A 19,668-nucleotide genomic window follows, 5' to 3' on the forward strand; every position below is an offset into this window, starting at 1 on the left:
GCAGGGACTGTTCTGGCGGAGGGCAGACCCCACAGCTGGGGACTTGGTTCTTTTAGACCAAACAGTCCATCTCGCAGCATCACTCAAAACTCACCAAAAAATTTTAAAAAATAGTTTATTTTTTAAAACCATTAAGGCAAAACTGTACCCTGAAATTAACTCTGTACATTCATCAGTCTTACAGTAGGACATCCCAAACACAGAAATTCCCATATATTCAGGATATAAATCAATACATGTGGTCAGTTCAGTCTCCTAATAGGAAAATGAAGACCCAAGATTTTTTTTAAAAATTAAGATTATTTTATAGCCATTTTCTAATTGCCTGGAACCAATCAGTTCATGTGACTAGAAAAATTACTTTCACCCTTTGCACACCCTTGATTCCGGAGGTCCTGGATGCCCGCTCCCCCCACCAGGAGAGAGGTATGAAGTTTGAGAGCGGATGCTGGGGCCTGTGTGGCAGTTCCTACTTTGCAACTGCACCTGTTTAGCACAAATAAGAAGCTGTAAGCCCCAAAATACTGAGAGTATAAGGCACTCACTAATAGAGCACACATGGAGAGACTGGGCCCAGTCCTTGCTGTGGGATCTGCCCCCTTCTCGCGTGTGCGTCTCTGTCAGCCCTCTCCCTTAGGGTTTTAGCCTAATGGCATTATGGATCCCAGAGGGTGTAACCAATATGCACCGAGAAGTTTTGTCAAGTTATTGGAAACAGGTATGGGGAAACTCACGGGGTCTGTGGTTTCTGCTTTATGCTTTGGGTTGGGCCACCCGGAGGATGCCGGAGAACCGGCAGGTGCAAATAATTTCCATCAGGACATTTCCAATTGCCAAAGTTCTTTGGTAATAACCTATAGGTAACAGTTCCCTGAAGAGCAGACAGCTATTTACTAAACAAGAATAGTGAAGGGTCTTTAGCGAAACACTGTTGCATGAAATCGGTGGCCTCTAACCTGGAGTCTAAGGCCTCGCTGGTGGAAGTGGCTAAAGATAGCCTCTCTTGTGCTCTGTGCATATACAGTGTGGTGAAGGGAACAGATTTCCACATTGAAACTAAATTCTGCATGGCTCAGGAGAAATGAAAAGCTGTGTGTGTGTGCAGTGTATTTTAGATGTTTGAGTTCAGCTTCCTTTGTGTTTCCAATAGGGTCGAGAGCCAGGCTTTTAAGAATATGAGTCCATTAACACTGATTTCAAAAGAATCCAAATGTTTGTTATTAGATACAGTATGATTGTAAGTTAGTAAAATATTTGTATTAGGATATTTTTCAAAAACTCAAATCATAGTATTTAAGATATAGCTATTACCATAGTTCTTTTTACCACACAATGTAGAAAAAAGTGATATTTAACATGAACACTGTAATCTTACCCAAAAGAGTACTAAATGGTCTTCATCTTTTGTGAGGTACATGAAAAAGGAACTGACTGTGCCTTAAAAAAAGTGAAGTTGCCAAAAGTGAGTGATTTTATTGTGAAATGATCAGCCAGTCACTCCTCTCCAGGGCCTGAAGGCTGACCCTCTCTGACTTGAGGCACAGCCAGGGCCTGGGGGTCCGGGGAAGGTGCCCGATTGTGTCCCAGGCCTGCAGCATGCCCCCCCCCGCCTGGTCACCACTTTTCCTAGGAGCCAGGGTGCGTGGACTGGGGGCCTGTTTGTGCACCAGTTTGCATGGCACTTTATCAATTCATTAAATGAATGGATTTTTGATGCTGGATGTGTGGGCAGAAGAGGGGCAAGAGAAGAGGTGGCAGGTAGACTCCCTCCTTCTCACATTTGACCCAACTAGCAAACTTAAAAATAAAATAAAAGCTGACCCCCCTCCCCAGGTCTTAGTTTGCTGTCTATGATGTAAAAATCAATTATTTTTTCTCTTTTTTTTTTTTTTTTTTTTCAAATAATCCATCTAACAGCCATGAGACCACTCAAGTATTTGAGGTCATCAGCTGCATCCATAAAGACATGATATTGAACATGGACACCATCTGGTCTGTTGGTCTGTTTTTGTTGGCAAAGGACTCCAAAAGGATGTAGTTGTATGTGTTTTGGCTGAACCACATTCCATAGCTCCTCTCCCCTCACAAAAGGGGTTCTCTGGGGGGAGAAAAGTAACTGATTATAACTGTCATGTCTCAAACTGAAATTCTGAGAAGCAAATCGTCAGTTGAGGGCCCCATTCCAGATCTGCAGGGACGTCCTCAGATGTCCAGAGCTGGCAAAAGGTGGAGCAGGCAGCAGCCTTGGGCACCAGCCTGTCTCTTTCTGTTCTAATAAGAAGGCCACACACATGGCTTTTTGTGATAAGCTTCCAGCCCATGCCACTGAAATGTATAAGAACCTGCTGCATTTCACAGAAATAGCATAATGGAAATCATTATGTAACTAAACAAAGCATGAAGCTCATTATCTTTTTCTTTTTAACAAAACCTTCAATTTCACATTTTAGTGTATACTGTGGTTTCCAGAGAAGTATATGGATCTCCTATATTCTGAGTCAGACCAAATTTATTGCCTTTATTCTTACCCTAGACTATGGGGTCCATGACCATTTTCCTGAATGCTGTCAAAATGGCGCCTGAAAATATAGAAATCGCAGCAAAAACCTAGACTGCAACCGTCGGAACCCAGTCTTAGATCTTTCTAGGCAGAAGGCCTCTCAGATGAGTACATGCCCTGGGCAAAGGCCATGGACTCGGAAGCAGGAAGGTCACGGGATGATTTAATGGCATCGAAGAATCCTTTGGTGAGATGGCCTTGGTTGCCCTCAGCACGGTCGAGGCAGGTTAATCGTTTATTTGCCACAATCTTTCCTTGCTCTGTAAAGCTGCAGCACAGCTGGGTGGTCCTTATAGCCTTTTCTGCCACAGATATTTGTGGACATTTCACTTCCAGACTGTGACGTCTGAAGATGGGCTTGAATGACAGCAGCCATCATCGCTGCCGTTAGGGAGGTGCACACAGTCCCCTTTGCTCGATGCAAATATTTGGTTGGTAAGAAATTCCAGTGAAGCTGAACAAGTCAGCTTGGACTGAGTTAAGAGAAGCTGGGCCACTTTTAACATGAGAAGAGCGGATACTTCCCCAAGCTTGGCAATGCCAATGCCATAAAAATGGGAAGTGTTGAGACAAACCTCCTGTGGACGAGAGGTTCCCGTGGACACTTTTTAATAATCATGAGCCTTCACGTGGTGGCATCAGTCTTCATGGGTGACTTCTATGGACAGCATAATTTTCTTGCCTCTCCTGAATCTATACCACTTTTCTGAATGTGAAAGAAGGTCTAAAAAGTAATCCCTCAGGATCCCTGCATCAGGCCAACCATGCTAACTGCAGAGGGTGAGGCTGGCAGTCCAGGAGATGGGAGCTGAGGACAAGGCTGCAGGCCCCTGGGTCACCTGTCCTTGCACTCACCAGGTGTAAGTGTCTGGAAACAACAGGGAGGCTGCAGGAGGTGGAGAAAGTGCACCGTGCCTGGGGCCCAGCAGCTAGCAACACCCAGCAGGCCCTACATCTGGAGGCTGGTGTTTTCATTTTAAAATGGAGGCTGATTTGCTGTTACCCCCTCAAACAGCTGAGGAGACCACAGGAACCTGCTTTGAAAGCTGCCCAGAGCCATGGCATCCATAGGTGGTGAGCTGTGGGCACGTTCTCCTGATGGCATCTGCATTTCGAAAGGCCACACTGTTGAAGAGGTACCAGCTGTTGAAGGTGGCCAGCTTTGCCCAGGCCCCAGGAAGCCCTCCACCAAAGGCCAGGCTGTCAGTCAAGCCAGTCTTAGCTGAGTGCATTGGGCTTGCTGTGTTGAAGCAATGAATCTATTTTAAAACTGGAGTTCAGTGAGACATTTCAAAGACAGGTGTAGCCACTGGATCAGGACCAAAAAATCCTCCATCATGTATGCGGCTGGTAAGTATCAGATGTGCCCAGAGCTACAGTGGTTAGAAAACGGGAGTTTGAGGTGGGAAGTGCTTGGAACCAAATACAGAGAGGCACGGGTCCAAGCTCAGAGGAGACAGACCTTAGGAGGTCACGGTTTCATCAAGGCTTGCTATGATGCATCTGTTTCCATCCATGTCTGGTAGGGTCTCTCTGAGGAAGTGGCTTCCGCATGGCCAGCAGGAAGAGGTGAAAAGGAGAGGGGGTGCTGGGGGTGGCGTGTCGGGGGGTGTCACTGCAGGCCGGGACCATCGGCCGCTTCTCCTAAGTCCAAGACGTGCCCAATGTCAGTTTCACCAAATTGGGGTAGCACCTTTTGCACATATCTTCAAGGCTCCCTTCACACAACCGAAGTTCCTTCCAGACGTCATACGAGACGCTGCTCCCCTGTGTGTGGGCAGGCTCAGGCGTGCGCACTCGAGGAGTCTCCATCCCACCTGCCCTAACTACGGAGGCCGCAGGGTGTGCACCTCAGCTCTAGCACGGCCTTTTGCAGGGCCTGCTGAGGTATTTGTTACATGGTCCATTGGGGGGAAGTGGTGGCTAAGCTGTTGACTTTTCACGGGTAGCAAATCTCTCATTTATGCCTTGAGCTCTTGCTCAGCTCTGGGAGGCTGCCCTGTCCCTGGAACCTGCAGACAATGCTCCAGGAAGGCTGTTCCCCTGGGGGTCTTAAACGGCCCAGTGTAAGAAATGCATCAGCGCAGCAGAAGGGTACCTTCTCTGCTCTTAAAATGCAAAAAAAAAATGAAACAAAACACAGCTCTTTAAAACAGGGACGGCTCTCCTGGGCATCCTCGAATGCTGAGTTCTGGGTTTCTGCCCCACTTCACGTCCATTATGTTTATATAGCAAACACGCCGTTAGGAAGATGCTTCATACTCTTCTCATCGGAGCTGGAGGAAAGGTCAAGTGGAAACAGGCAAGCGAGGTGGGAAGAAAGGCACCAGCAGCCGTCAGCCCGTGCTCCCAGTCCCGCTCCTGCCGCTGTAACTGAAAGCATCTTGTTTTGACAATTCATCCAAACGGCCTTAGGCCTGCGCAGTTCTCCGGCCTCTGGAAGTGTGGTGGGGACAGAATCCAACATGTGGGACACCCAGCTGGAAGTGCCAGGAGGTGGGAGAGGAGGGATGCGCCGCCAGGCTCCCCTGGACAGTGGGGAGGCCTGCGTCTGCTCCCGAGCCACAGCCAGCTGGCACACAAGAGGCACGTCTGGGAGGAGCCCCTCGCCGTGCCTTCACCCTGCTCAGCACAGTAGACCAAGACTGTTTGGTCTCTGAGGACTTTGGCACTTTTTGCTATTAAAAGTTGAGAAAATGAAAAACCGTGTTTAAACAATGACTTGTTGAAGAGTGGGTAAAGTTGGCGACTTCCTGCATTCACTGCCAGAGGGAGCGGGTGCCACACATGTGCTCCGACACTCCTGGAATCTGTCCTGACATCTCTTTTGTTCTTTTGGCTGCTGTCTGCTGAAACCCAGCAAGCAAGAAATGCACTCTGTTAATAGTTCCTGTTTGAACTGGGGCATAACCAGCCTATATTTGAGTATTAATGCCCTGAAAAATCTATGATTAGGTGACCCAAAAGATTCTAGCATTGAGTGGCAATTAGTGGTTTTGTTATTTAAAGAAATAGGAATGTGTGATTTCCTTCCCTATCAACACAAGAGACCAATGTTGAGTGACTTTCAGCCTGAGGTCACCAGTGTCTCCATTCTGGCTTCACCAGAGATGTCCCTGGAAGTCTTGCTGGGCCTTAAGAAAACCAAATGCTCGCCTTCGCTGCTGAGTGTCCCGGGAGCTAACATCGAACTTGCCAGTCAGCTTACTGTTACTGCTGAAAGCCTGAGACAGGGAGCCATTTTAAACAGGTTTTATGAGAATGTAAACAGAACAATGACTTCTCTGAAAACCAGGAGGCTCACTTTCCTGGACCACGTCTCCTTGAATGGTACAGGGCACATCAGAGCGAGCAGCTGCAGGGTCGTTGGGGACAACACAGGCTTGGCATTGGGCTCCAGCCCCTGGATCTTGTCAACACAGGGGCTTCTCATTTTAGGAAATAATACTGAAACGGATGCACCATGCCACTCAAAGGCTAGCTTCTTTCTGAATTAGGATGGCCACTTGGCTGGTGGCATATATGGGAACACTTTTATTTGTTTTTGGTTCCTAAGACACTTGGGCAGACTGCCTGCCGCTGCTGCTGCCATTGCTGGCCAACAGGCCCTTTGATTGCATCTTTTTTTTTTTTTTTTTTTTTGCGGGGGTGGGAGGGGGTGGAATCTAACTTTGTCACCCAGGCTGGAATGCAATGGTGAGATCACAGTTCACTGCAGCCTCGACCTCCTGGGTTCAAGCAATCCTCCCACCTCAGCCTGCAGAGTAGCCGGGACTACAGGTGTATGCCACCACGATGAACTAATTTTTAAATTTTGTATACAGACAGGGTCTTGCTATGTTGCCTAGGCTGGTCTCAAACTCCAGGGCTCAAGTGATCCTCCCACCTCAGCCTCCCAAAGTGCTGGGATTCCATGTGTGAGCCACGGCGCCTGGCCTGATTACAAAAACCAAAACAGGACTAAATTTGTAATTTTTAAAAAAGGATGTCCTAATCCTAACTTTCACTTTTTTCTAGTGGAAGTCTCACACTGTGTCCTTCCCACTCTTGCATTTTCATAATGCTGGTCATGGGACCCTTATCAATCCTAATCATTCTTAAAATAATAATGACCTACGAAGAGCCAGATTTTCTAAAGATGGGGGAGAGGCATCGACGATACCTCCAGGTGCCCAGCGACTCCCTGGAGGCGGTGGTCCTGGCAGTTGCAGTCCAGATCTGAAAATTCTTGATGGGACAATTTATCTACCAGGTGGACAGAGAGAGAAAGTATTTCCAGGTCCATATATTCTTGACAAACTGCCATAATCAACGCTGCCTTCCCAGCTGGACTGAGGTTGGTAAGTTGGTTTTGAAGGCTAAAACAAATATTTTAGATGTTGAAAAAACTACCTTACATACAAAGGAGACTTAACAACCTAAACCATTGTAAAAAATAACCAACTCTTGTGAAATCTGCCATTTGAAGTAAAACTGCCATTTGAAGAAGACCCTACCCCCTCTCTCGATCCACAGGTGACTGGCTCCCACCCAGCCCAGGCTATGAAGTCCCATGTGCCTCGTCTGCGCTCCAGAGAGCATCTACTGTCACCAAGAGTTAAAACAATAAAGCATCATATCTTTAAAAGCAACATAACAAAAGATATGGGAGCTGCCAAATGGGGCCCAGAGGAACACTGACAAGTAAGGTGTCAGTCCGTCCCTAAGAACACCACCATTCCCACAGACAGCCAGACTGGGTGGGTTCAGGTCGACTGGACGGAGCTGAGTGGAGCAGGAAGCTGGTGGGCTTCGGGAGCTTGTCTTGTCCTGCTTACCACGGGTGCTAGCTTATGACAGTCCAGAGCGCGGGGTCTTGAGACTCTTTTCTGGGCTCTTCTACGCAAACCTGGAAATGGGCCTTTCCACATATTAGTTACAACCACGAAAACAGTGAACCAAAAACAAAACAACAGCTGCATTTTGATAGCTTATCCAACAGTTTTTTTTTTTTTTTTTTTTTAAGACAAGAGTCTCATTCTGTCACCAGGCTGGAGTGCAGTGGTGCAATCTTAGCTCACTGCAACCTCCATCTCCCTGGTGCAAGTGATTCTCCTGCCTCAGCTTCCCGAGTAGCTGGGATTACAGGCACGTGCCACCACACCGGGCTAATTTTTGTATTTTTAGTAGAGACAGGGTTTCACCATGTTGGCCAGGATGGTCTCGATCTCCTGACCTTGTGATCCAGCCGCCTCGGCCTCCCAAAGTGCTGGGATTACAAGTGTGAGCCACTGTGCCCGGCCCCAACAGTTCTTTAAAATTCTCCATCCTATGATTAAAAAGCAGCACGTTGTCTTTCTTTAGATTCAGGAAACAGAAGTGAAGTCTTTGAAATAAATATTTTGCTGCTTTTTACATACTTCACCTTTGGATACATCTAGACTTATAGGATTATAAACATTGTTAAAAAGTGCTGATTAGTTTTCAGAATTATAAAGGAGCACAATAGTCAAAAGCGGGGTGAATGGGAAGACAGGCCACGAATTTTGAGGTTACCAGTTAATTAAATGGTAAATCACGAATGTGATCTAAAGCAATGTGCATTGATTAACATCGGGTGAGTTAAAATCAGACCATTGAGCATAATTCGCCGTAATCTTCCCAGTCCTGAGATTAGCCACCTACCCCCAACATTTGAGTTCTATGCTCTCAGAAGTACTGGTTAAAATAAAGATGTGGAATACCGGTTACCTACAGCTCAGACTGTCCAAGCTCTAAGGTTAAAGTGGTGGATATTTGTGCAAAATCGTGCCGCTCCCCTGTCTCCTTTGTAGTGCTGTCAGCTTCAGAACTCCTGGAAAAGGTGTGGCTGATCTGAAGGAACTCAGTACATGTCCCTGTAGATCTCCTGCAGCAGCGGGTGCAGCGCAGCATCCGACTCCGTCTTCTTGATTATCTGCACCAGCTGCGCATGCTCCGTGACCAGCTGCCGGAGGTCTGCCATTTTTTGAAGAAGTTTTGGGAAGAGAAAGATATCGTCCGGATGGTTGCTCTGCAGGTGGAGTCTGAGCACATGTACAATACCCTCCTGCATTTTTTCAATGTGTCCTACGTTTAGAAGGCCAGGACGATCTAGTCTCGAAAGAAGAGAGAGAGGTTTGAGTGTGATAATCACCTAAGAACTGCTTATCAGTTTCAGGAACCAAACATGCCTATTTTATGTGGCCTTTCTTAGAAAAAAACTGAGCTTCCTTTAGATATTGTCAACTTGACTGGAAGATAGACATAGGTTTTTCCAAAGTCAATAGGTGAAGTAGGGACAGACAGGACCAGTAATCTTTCCTAAATATTCATACTACTAGGCGGCAATAGTGCCCTAAGTACACCTTATGGTGCGGCCTTTTCACTTGTGATTTACCTGATGACCACCTGTCAGGGAGAAAAATTAGAGCTATTAGGAGGAACAGTACATTCTGGAGATAATCACCAGTTTTGCATAATATGGGAAATGAAGCTTTTGAATCGAAACTAGATATTCAGCTTCAAGTGTTCCACCATATTTAAGGAGTGTGATTGTGTTAGAACTAGGTTTTGTAGGCCAGGCACGGTGGCTCACGCCTGTAATCCCAGATACTTGGGAGGCTGAGGTGGGAGAATCGCTTGAGCCTGGGAGACGCAGGTTGCAGTGAGCCAAGATCAGGATACCCAGAGTGGGGAGGAGGGTGGGGCAGGTCTGAGACTTGGTGCAGGAAGAGCCAACGTTCACACCAGATGACCTGCCTGGGGTAGCTGGCACTAGACATCCTGGGACAGTCTCAAAGCATGAGACCTGATTCTTGGTCCAGAAAATACTGCCCCGAGCCATGTTCAGCAGGCGGTGCTCCCTTACAGACCCAGCCATTGCTATGATTCTTAACAGTGTTGCTAGTGATGAGGATTTAAAAATCTTCATTGTTTTTGGTTGTAAATATAATTATTAAGTTTTTATTTCTAAAATTCTTGTTTTTGTGTTGTTTTAGTGATGGGGTCTTGCTCTGTTGCCTAGGCTGGACTGGAACTCCTAGGCTCAAGCAATCCTCCTGCCTCGGCCTCCAGAGTGGCTGGGGCTATAACTATTAAGTCTCTAAAGAGAGGCATTACTGCCGGGTGCGGTGGCTCACGCCTGTAATCCCAGCACTTTGGGAGGCCGAGGTGGGTGGGTCACCCTGGGTCAGGAGTTTGAGACCAGCCTGGCCAATATGGTGAAACCCCATCTTTACTAAAAATACAAAAATTAGCCAGGTGTGGTGGCGTGTTCCTGTAATCTCAGCTACTCAGGAGGCTGACACAGGCAAATCACTTGAACCCAGGAGGTAGAAGTTGCAGTGACCTGAGATCGTGCCACTGCACTCCAGCCTGGGTGACAGACTGAGACTCTGTCTCAAAAAAAAAAAAAAAAAAAAAAAGGAATTTTTTGAAAAATAGAAAGAAATCCCCGCTCATAATTTTAATCCCACCATAATAGGTTTAACATATATCTCACTGGACATTTTTCTATATACATAGGATTGATATAGGATTATAACTTCCTTTATAAAACTGTGATCATGCTACATATAAATAGTTCTGCAATTGCATTTTACCCACAATGCTACATCCTGACCATACTAAAGGACAAATTATGCGTAACTGCTTTGACTTTGTACACTTTACGCCAGAGCGCAAGGACTTCCTTCATCTGACTTGTGCCCAGCCACACAGTAACAGGCACGGCTGGTAGGGCTGAGTCAGCTCCATGCTGACAGTGAGTCAATCCCCCGGGCGCAGTATGGCTGCAGGCAGTGTGGGAGACCCCATCCGTCTCCACCAACCCTGGGTAAGGTCAGCCGAGTTTGCAGTAGGTGGATGACCTTCCTAGACCTGAGATGGGGCTATTTAAAGGAACATGACACCAAGCCAAAAATGTGGGGGCTGCAGAGCCAGCTTCCACAGAGAGGACCAGATCGGCCTTCCCTGGGATCTGCTTCCTCGGGCAAAGCAAACCTTGCAGTCACTGCCACTTAGCTACTGACTGATATTATACTTTGCATTAGGAAATATACTTTTCATCAACATAACTGACTGTGACAGCAACTGTACTGACATCTGTATGGCACTTCATACAATATTGTCTATAATATGAATACAATATCATTATATAATATATACAGGAATATCATCATCTATAAACTATATGTTTATAATATTAGACATAATTATAATATAAACGAAATATGTGTGTGTGTGTGTGCATAATTTATTTTTTTTTTTTTTGAGACAGGGTCATTCTCTGTCGCCAAGGCTGGAGTGTGGTGGCGCGACCTTGGCTCACCGCAACCTTTGTCTCCTGGGCTCAAGTGATCCTCCCACCTCAGCCTCTCAAGTGGCCGGGACTACAGGTACATGCCACCACACTTGACTATTTTTTTCTATTTTTTTTTTGTAGAGACGGGGTCTTGCCATGTTGCCCAGGCTGGTCTCAAACTCCTGGGCTCAAATGATCCACCCACCTCGGCCTCCCAAAGGGCTGGGATTACAGGCCCATGTCCGACCTCTTTTTCTCTCTATATATATTTGTGCAAAATATATAATTTTCTTTAAAGAAATAGGGTCTTGTTCTGTTGCTCAGGCTAGAGTGCAGTGGTGCATTCATAACTCATTGCAACCTGAACTCCTGGGCTCAAGAGATCCTTTTGCCTCAGTCTACCAAGTAGCTGGGACTAAAGGTGTGCACCACTACACCTGGCTAACATTATGATTAAAATGTCATACATTTACATAATATTAATACATATTTATAGATAACAATATATACTATAATATTATACAATATTGATATAATTCCCACTGAATTCTACTCAGCAGTGACTGAGGGTCAGACATCTTCCCACCCTGTGAGTGTCCCCTCCACTGGAACAGCTCAAGCTGGTACTGGATTTCCTACTGTCAAATTTTTCAAGACAGGAGCCTGTCAGTGACATGACACCAGCAGAATAAATCAACCACTCACCTCCACAGCAAATGATAGCAGCCACGAAAAGGGAGATATCACTGTCATCCAGTTCCAGTGCATTGAACTTCATGGCAAAATCAAACTTGGGTTCCATGATATCACAAAACGGTTTCCTTAGGCTTTTTAGGAATTCACGAGTTATAAACCCATTTCCATATGCTACCAGCATCCCGTCTTTGTTCATCACAGAAGACAGCATGGCGAATATGGCCTCATAAACTCCGTATTTTAGCAATGTCACTTGATCGTTCAGGTCCAAGTTTGCGAAGCCTGGGATGGCCTTGGCGAATTCTGTGAGCTCCGTGACGGTCTCCACTGATGTGCACTGGCAGCAGTGAAAGATGCGGACCTCCGCCTCCTTGTTCTGGATGCCATTGGCCACCAGCTTGGCCACCAGTGTCTTCTCAGCCATACACAGTGTCTCCATATCATGTATGACAAAAGGCTACAAAGGAGGACACCAAGGTAAGTCAGGTGATGTGGGATGCGCTATGCTCCCAGCTATCAGTTCACTAATGAGCAGCTCCTGCGTCCAAATCACCAAGCTCGGTGCCTCAGAGGACTCAAGATACCCGCGGAACACAGTCCTTACTCAACTTCAAAATCAGTTGGGGAAAATAAGACATTAATAGAGAATGAACAGTATAAATCAGTAAAATAATAATAATCATCACCTGACATTGGGTGGATTTCATTGCTAAGAAACTGAAGTACTGAGCTGGGAATGGTGGCTCACGCCTGTAATCCCAGAACTTTGGGAGGCTGAGGTGGGTGGATTACCTGAGGTCAAGAGTTTGAGACCAGCCTGGCCAGCATGGTGAAACCCCGTCTCTACTAAAAATACAAAAAAATTAGCCGGGCGTGGTGGCGGGCACCTGTAGTCCCAGCTACTCGGGAGGCTGAGGCAGGAGAATGGTGTGAACCCGGAAGGTGGAGCTTGCAGTGAGACGAGATTGCGCCACTGCACTCCAGCCTGGGCAACAGAGCGAGACTCTATCTCAAAAAAAAAAAAAAAAAAAAAAAAATTAGCCAGGCATAGTGTGTACCTGTAACCCCAGCTACTCGGGAGGCTGAGGCAGGAGAATCGCTTGAACCTGGGAGGCGGACATTGCAGTGAGCCAAGATCGTGCCACTGCACTCCAGTCTCCAGTCTGGGTGACAGAGCAAGAGCAAGACTCCGTCTCAAAAAAAAAAAAAAAAAAAAAAAAAGAAACAAGAAACTGAAGTACTGATTTTGTCAAAACAAAACTAACGAGGATATTAGTTAGTTTAATATTCTTAAATATTCTCTGAACTCCTAATGACTATTGCAAGAGGCTTAATTACGATCATTCTTAATTTTACCAGTATATGCGTTTTAGAGGTGAACACCATTATTTAACGCTGCTCAATGAATAAATTTGGCATGTAAATACATACAACTCAGAAAGTTCACATCTATGTAGAAATCAGCAAACAAGTGTTGTTAAACTCTTTAGGGATAAAGTGGAAAAGCCTCGGAATGCCCTTGTTTCTCTCAGTGCAGGAGACTGAAACCTTCACTCAGTGCTCCACATTCTGGAGCAAGTGCCAACTCCCCACAGCCATGCCTTGTGTGCTCCCATGCCATCTGCATCTAAACCCAGTGGCCTGCCATTTCCTGAAGATCTTGTGGTGGAAGAGGTGGCTGGACATATTATTTGAAGCCAACACGCTCAGAAGGGATTACATGTGTGGGAGGGCCGGGGAAAACGAGCACAAACACTGCTGTTGGCTGAAATTTACATCTGCGGGTAGAGCAGGAAAGTGACGGCATCTGAGGGATCTCTCAGATTATAATGTGGTCCACAGCTCATGCAGACACAGGTCAATAATGCAGCGGGCTAAGGTGTTATTTCTTTTCTTTTTTTTTTTTTTTGAGACAGAGTTTTGCTCTTGTTGCCCAGGCTGGAGTGCAATGGCACAATCTCGGCTCACTGCAACCTTGGCCTCCCGGGTTCAAGCGATTCTTCTGCCTCAGCCTCCTGAGTAGCTGGGATTACAGGCATGCGCCACCACGCCCAGCTAATTTTGTATTTTTAGTAGAGACGGGGTTACACCATGTTGGTCAGGCTGGTGTCAAACTCCTGACATCAGGTAATCTGCCCACCTCAGCCTCCCAAAGTGCTGGGATTACAGGGGTGAGCCACCACGTCCGGCCTAAAGCGTTGTTTCTAATCACTGCTGGAACAGTGGAGCCCAGAGTGCAGAAGCATCCCAGGGATTTAAAGAATGCCCCTTGCCAGTGGGCAAAACGCAACCGCTGACAATGCTTCTGACCCACAGCCTGAAGTGTTTCCTGTTTCTGGGCTCACAGCACAAAACTGTCTTCAGGGCACCGGTGGAGGTGCCGATAACCATCACACAGATGGTATGGAATGTTTCAACAGAACCAGGACTTGCAACACAATGCTGGACAAAAAACCCTGATTCTGCATCTGAGGAAAGGGGATATTTAAAAAATTACTCACAAATGAGTGAAAACATTCTGAATACAATATTCAGAGCCAAGCTTCTAAATAATCTCAAGTCTGATTAATGAAGACTGAAAATGATCTCTCTCCAAAGACCTTAAAAACAGTTCAGAGGACCATTGTTTGCTAAAGTTTGGAGATAATTCTGCTTCACAGAAAGTTGAAGCTCAGATTTGAGGAATCAACATTTCTAGGAGGGGCTAGATAATTTTTTTTTTTTTTTTTTTTGAGATGGAGTCTTGCTTTGTCGCCCAGGCTGGAGTGCAGTGGTGCAATCCCAGCTCATTGCAACCTCCACCTCCGCCTCCTGGGTTCAAGTGATTCTCCTGCCTCAGCCTCCCCAGTAGCTGGGATTACAAGCACACACCACCACACCCAGCTAATTTTTTGTATTTTAGTAGAGACGGGTTTCACCTTGTTACCCAGGCTGGTCTTGAACTCCTGAGCTCAGGCAATCTGTCCGTCTCGGCCTTCCAAAGTGCAGGCCAGGATTACATGTGTGAGCCACTGCGCACGGCCTCTAGGAGGGACTAAATAAATATTTTTAAAGGATTGATGGCAGTATTCCCTCAATTCCAGAAAATAGACTGTTAGGCCACCATCACTTTATTCAAATCACTCGATCTTTCTAAAGTACATTCAGCAGAAATAAAGGTGTTAAATAATTTTTTTTTTTTTTTGAGATGGAGTCTTGCTCTGTTGCCCAGGCTGGAGCACAGTGGCGTGATCTCGGCTCACTGCAAGCTCCGCCTCCCGGGTTCATGCCATTCTCCTGCCTCAGCCTCCCGAGTAGCTGGGAGTACAGGCGCCCGCCACCACACCTGGCTAATTTTTTCTGTATTTTTAGTATAGACGGGGTTTCACCGTATTAGCCAGGATGGTCTCGATCTCCTGACCTCATGATCCACCCGCCTTGGCCTCCCAAAGTGCTGGGATTACAGGTGTGAGCCACCACGCCCAGCCAATAATTTTTTTAAAAAATGAGTTCTGTTTTAAAAAAATAAGAAATACTGAGTTAAATGAAGTTGGGCCTCCCCAGCTGAGTCTTTAACATGATAAATGTGCAGTCTTCCAGAATGAGAATGAGGCTAGGATAAGCAGGGGTTCCTACGGTGTTCGATTACAGAATGCTTGGTGTTATTTCTTGTTTTTTGGTAGAGCGTCTCCTAGGACAAACGCAGGCCTGGCTACATAATTTGCAGGACCCAGAGCAAAAACGCAAATGTGGGACCCCTTGGTTTTTCTTTTTTGAGACGGAGTCTCGCTCTGTTGCCCAGGCTGGAGTGCAGTGGCGTGATCTCAACTCACTGCAACCTCCACCTCCCAGGTTCGAGTGATTCTCCTGCCTCAGCCTCCCGAGTAGCTGGGATTACAGGTGCCCACCACCACGCCTGGTTAATTTCTGTATTTTTAGTAGAGATGGGGTTTCACCATGTTGGCCAGGCTGGTCTCGAACTCCTGACCTCAGGTGATCCACCCGCTTCAGCCTCCCAGAGTGTTGGGATTACAGGCGTGAGCCACAGCACACTGCGGGACCCCTTGTTCAAAGATGATTACGAATTTCAAGAAGGCAACAGCGGAGCGTGAACACCCAAGCCTGGGCCTTTCTAGGCTTGGGGTGTCGTGAAACAGCTTGCACGCCCCTGAGGCCTGCCCTGGACTAGTTTTATGGGGAATGTACTCTCCTAAATGAGGACTTATGTGGTAACAAATATCTAATTTCATTTTTATAAAATTATCACTTTGGTTTTAGAAAGTGGGCCTCATTGAACAGGGAAAACTGGAGACCACTGAATTCAGAATGAGTGCTACCATGAAGAAACCAGTGTTTATTAAAGCTAAAGAGAAATGGTGTTGAAAAACACACTTGCAAATTCGCTAAACTTTATGGATAAACATTCTTGGTAAGATCATTTTACAAAAAAATCTATGCAGCAGCTTATATTTAACTTTGGAATATGCCTTTTATACTCAAGCTTGACTATGAATATATCTGACATGACAGGCAGTCATTTCAAATAAATGAAATAAAGCACATTATAAAGGTTTTAAACAGCGTGAGGCAGGAAGCTGCCTAGCTTTTCCCCAATCACTCCATGCCGAGAGCAGAACGCCCCGCTTGCTGCCACGCTGGTCTCTGCACACACTCATGTGGCCTACGAAGCTCAATGATATCACTCATGAGAATTCATCTCTGTTAGCAGCTGTCATCTTTTTGCAAAAAATTAAATGTGGACCAGGCGCAGTAGCTCACGCCTGCAATGCCAGCACTTTGGGAGGCCGAGGTAGGTGGATGACCTGAGATCAGAATTTCGAGACCAGCCTGGCCAACATGGCAAAAGCCTGTGTCTACTAAAAATACAAAAATTAGTCGGGTGTGGTGGCTGGCACCTGTAATCCCAGCTACTTGGGAGGCTGAGGCAGGAGAATCACTTGAACCCAGGAGGGGGAGGTTGCAGTGAGCAGAGATCGTGCCACTGCACTCCAGCCTGGGCAAGAGAGTGAGATTCAGTCTCCAAAAAAATAAATAAAAATAAATAAATGTGAAGCACTGGTAGAACTGCTTTCGATGAAATTATTTAATAAGCTCTCTTGGTTATGTTTTACTATACATTTGTAGAAATGGCATAAAATATGAAGTACATTTTTAAATCTAAAGACAACTTAAGTAGTAGGTATAATATTGGGCTGTCACATGGCAGGCAACACCCCAAGACATGGTATAAGGTCCTAGCTGTTGAAAGGAGCAGTCCTATTATAACACGGCACCCTGGAGGTCACCCTTAGGCCCAAGCTTCTGAAATGTTAAGAATAATGTTGGAATTCCTCTTTCGAAACTGGTCTTAAAAGCCATGTTCAGCTGCATGTCACAAATTAGTCTCCTTGCTCAACTTTTTTTTTTCTTTTTTCTATTTTCTTTTTTTGAGATGGGGTCTTGCTCTGTCACCCAGGCTGGAGTACAGTGGCGCAATCACAGTCCACTGCAGTCTTGACCTCCATCTTCCTGCCTCAGCCCCCTGAGTAGCTGGAACCACAGGCGCACACCACCACGCCCAGCTAACTTTTCATAGAGGAGGTCTCACTGTGTTGCCCAAGCCAGCCTTTCTTATTTTTTCAAACAAGACATTTTACTCTGTTTAATCCCAACTTGCATGCCAGACTAGCTACAATGGACTCATGGTTTGTCTAAAATTCAGTTCTATTCTCAGAAGGTAAAATCTTCCATAACTGAAGCTATTCAAAGACTCTAAAGATAATCCCCAACAATTTGGAGCAATAGGAGAATCTTTGAAATAAACACATGGCACGGCCAATCCTACTTTCTTCATTTGAACTGAGTGTCAGTTCTGATAATGTTTGTTAGATTAAAAAGTAGCAGGACAACGTTATTATCACCTTAGACTTTGAATTTCTAAAGTCCACATATTTAGTGCTAAAGAATTATTTGGTTGTTTAACTGAACACCACACTCATTTTTTGGAAGGTGCAGTTTGCTTCTTAAGCCCAAAGCAGCTAGGCCTGAGCAACAGTAAGAGTGTGTCTGTGTGTGAGAGCATGTGTGTGCACGTGTGTGTGAGCATATGTGCACACATGAGTGTGGGTATGCGTGTGAGCATGTGTATATATATGTGTGCATGCTTGTATATGTGCGGGTACATGTGTGTGGGTACATGTGTGCATAAGGTGAGGGTGCGTGTGTGTGCATATACATGCATGTGAGCATGTATATGTACATATGTGCAGTGTGTGTGAATGCATGTGTTTGTATGTGTGTGTGTGTATGCATGTGTGTGAGTGTATGGGTGAATGAGGATTTGTATGTGCCTGGGTGCATGTGTGTGAGCATGCATGTGTATGTGTGTGTACACAGGTGTGGGTAAATGTGTGTGTGTGTGTGTATCCACGTGTGGGTGCATGTGTGTATGTGGGGGTGGAGGTGCGTCTGTGTACATGTCTGGGTGCATGTGTATGTGTGGGTGTGTGTACACGTGCATGCATGTATGTGTGAGTGTGTACCGGTGTGAGCATGGATGGTTGTGTGCGTGTGGGTGCATGTGTGTGTCCATGTGCATGTATGGGGGTGAAGGTGCATCTGTGTACGTGTGGGTGCATGTGTATGTGTGGGTGTGTTTGTGTACACGTGCATGCATGGATGTGTGAGTGTAGGTGCATGTGTGTGAGCATGCGTGTGCGTGCACGTGTATGTGTGTGTACCCGTGTGTGCACGGATGTGTGAGTGTGGGTGTGTGTGCATTTGTGCGTGAGCATGCATCACACAGAAGGCACTGACTCTGCCCAAGCCCCTCAGTCTCATTTTCTGTTGCTTCCTCCAAAGTCTTCTGACGACATTCTCAACCCCTGACAGGTCAACATCTTATCTTTTTAGACACTGTTGAAAAGCACCCATTTTTATTGCCTCCCTCAGCCCCCTGGCTCCACTTCCATCCCTGTTACCCTCAAATCAAGGGACAGTGAGTTCCCCAGAGGCGCCCTGCCCCATCACCAAGGGCCCTGACCATTTTCTGGCCCATGGTTCTGAAATCTCAGGGGCTCAAACAGTCCCAGTGTCCAGATGGACACAGACATTCTCCATCCACCCCTCACTCCTTCCCTCGGCGAAACCCCACCTTTCCTCAAGCAATGGCATCTATGTGGCTCCATGCAGCGGCCTCCCCCTGCCCCTGCAGCCTCCTCCGTGCACCCTGGCCGGTTCCAACCCTGACCCGAGCCTCCTGGCTGATTCTAGGCCCCCCACAACTCCCCCACCGGTTTCAGGCCCCCCAGCATTCTAGCCCGTTCCAGGTCAGCCATGGGGCTTTGCGTCATCTGATCTGAAGGCCATGAGCTGATCTTGACAGAAGACAGGCATTGGCCACCGCAAAGAGAAATTCAGTCCCCCACTTACAGCAAACCAGAGGGCTGCTTTAAAATTAAAATCTATCCATCCCCTGTGCTTCCCCATCAAGGCTTTGAACATTTCAGGGTTGCTTTCACCCCAGCAGCACCTGCAGGGAGGAGGCGAGCCTGCCTTCCCCAGCACACAGCCCGTGTTCATTACGGTTCGTGTGAATCCATCAGTTTACTGGCCTGGACAGTTCACTGTGCCGCCTCTCATCCCCAAACAGAAATGAAGTCAGCTGCCGGCCCTGAGGTCAGTGTGCCTTCCTGAGGCTCTGTGGGGCGTGGCTGGGGCTGTGAGGTCACCCAGGCTGGAAACTGATGAAACGGGGACTGGATGTGGGCCACTGGGCAGAGATCAAGGTGAGTGTTTCCAGCCCGATGCTTGGTCTCCCTAACAGATTTCTTGCCCACAGATGGGGTTGCTTTCTGAGATGTGTAAGGGACACAGGCTATGGTCTTCCACTACCCACCATGGCCACAAAACCAGAGCTCTGCCAAGAGATTCAGGCAGTGTGGCCTGGTGGTGGGCATCCTGCCAACGGGGCCTTTTCCCAGACTAAGCAGAGAGGGTATCCTGCACTTGAAGGAGCCAGCTCTGGAAAGCCCATCAGCAGGCTAGGCAGGGAGGAGGGGGCCGTGCCTCCAGCGTCCCGTGGGCAGACAAGGACATGGGGTGGGACGCAACCCTGGCTTGGAACAAACTG

The 19,668-nt window shown here is 46.8% G+C and overlaps 1 protein-coding gene across 2 annotated transcripts in view; it reads right to left on the bottom strand.

Annotated features, from left to right (window-relative positions):
- Positions 1-97: 97 nt before the first annotated feature.
- The window catches only part of PPARA (peroxisome proliferator activated receptor alpha), a 94,163-nt gene continuing 74,592 nt past the window's right edge, over positions 98-19,668 (bottom strand). Inside the window, exons 7-8 of one of the 2 annotated variants that reach the window (XM_030815368.1) lie at positions 11,568-12,015; positions 98-8,671 (exon numbers count right to left, since the gene is read on the bottom strand). In XM_030815368.1, coding sequence (XP_030671228.1) covers positions 8,424-8,671; positions 11,568-12,015 — 696 coding nt within the window. In that variant the 3' untranslated portion in view covers positions 98-8,423. Of the gene's footprint in view, positions 8,672-8,933; positions 8,969-11,567; positions 12,016-19,668 lie in introns of those variants that run through there. The other variant, XM_030815369.1, reaches the window with a different exon arrangement.

The sequence above is a fragment of the Nomascus leucogenys genome, chromosome 7b (assembly GCF_006542625.1).
Source record: "Nomascus leucogenys isolate Asia chromosome 7b, Asia_NLE_v1, whole genome shotgun sequence".
Lineage (NCBI taxonomy): Eukaryota > Metazoa > Chordata > Mammalia > Primates > Hylobatidae > Nomascus > Nomascus leucogenys.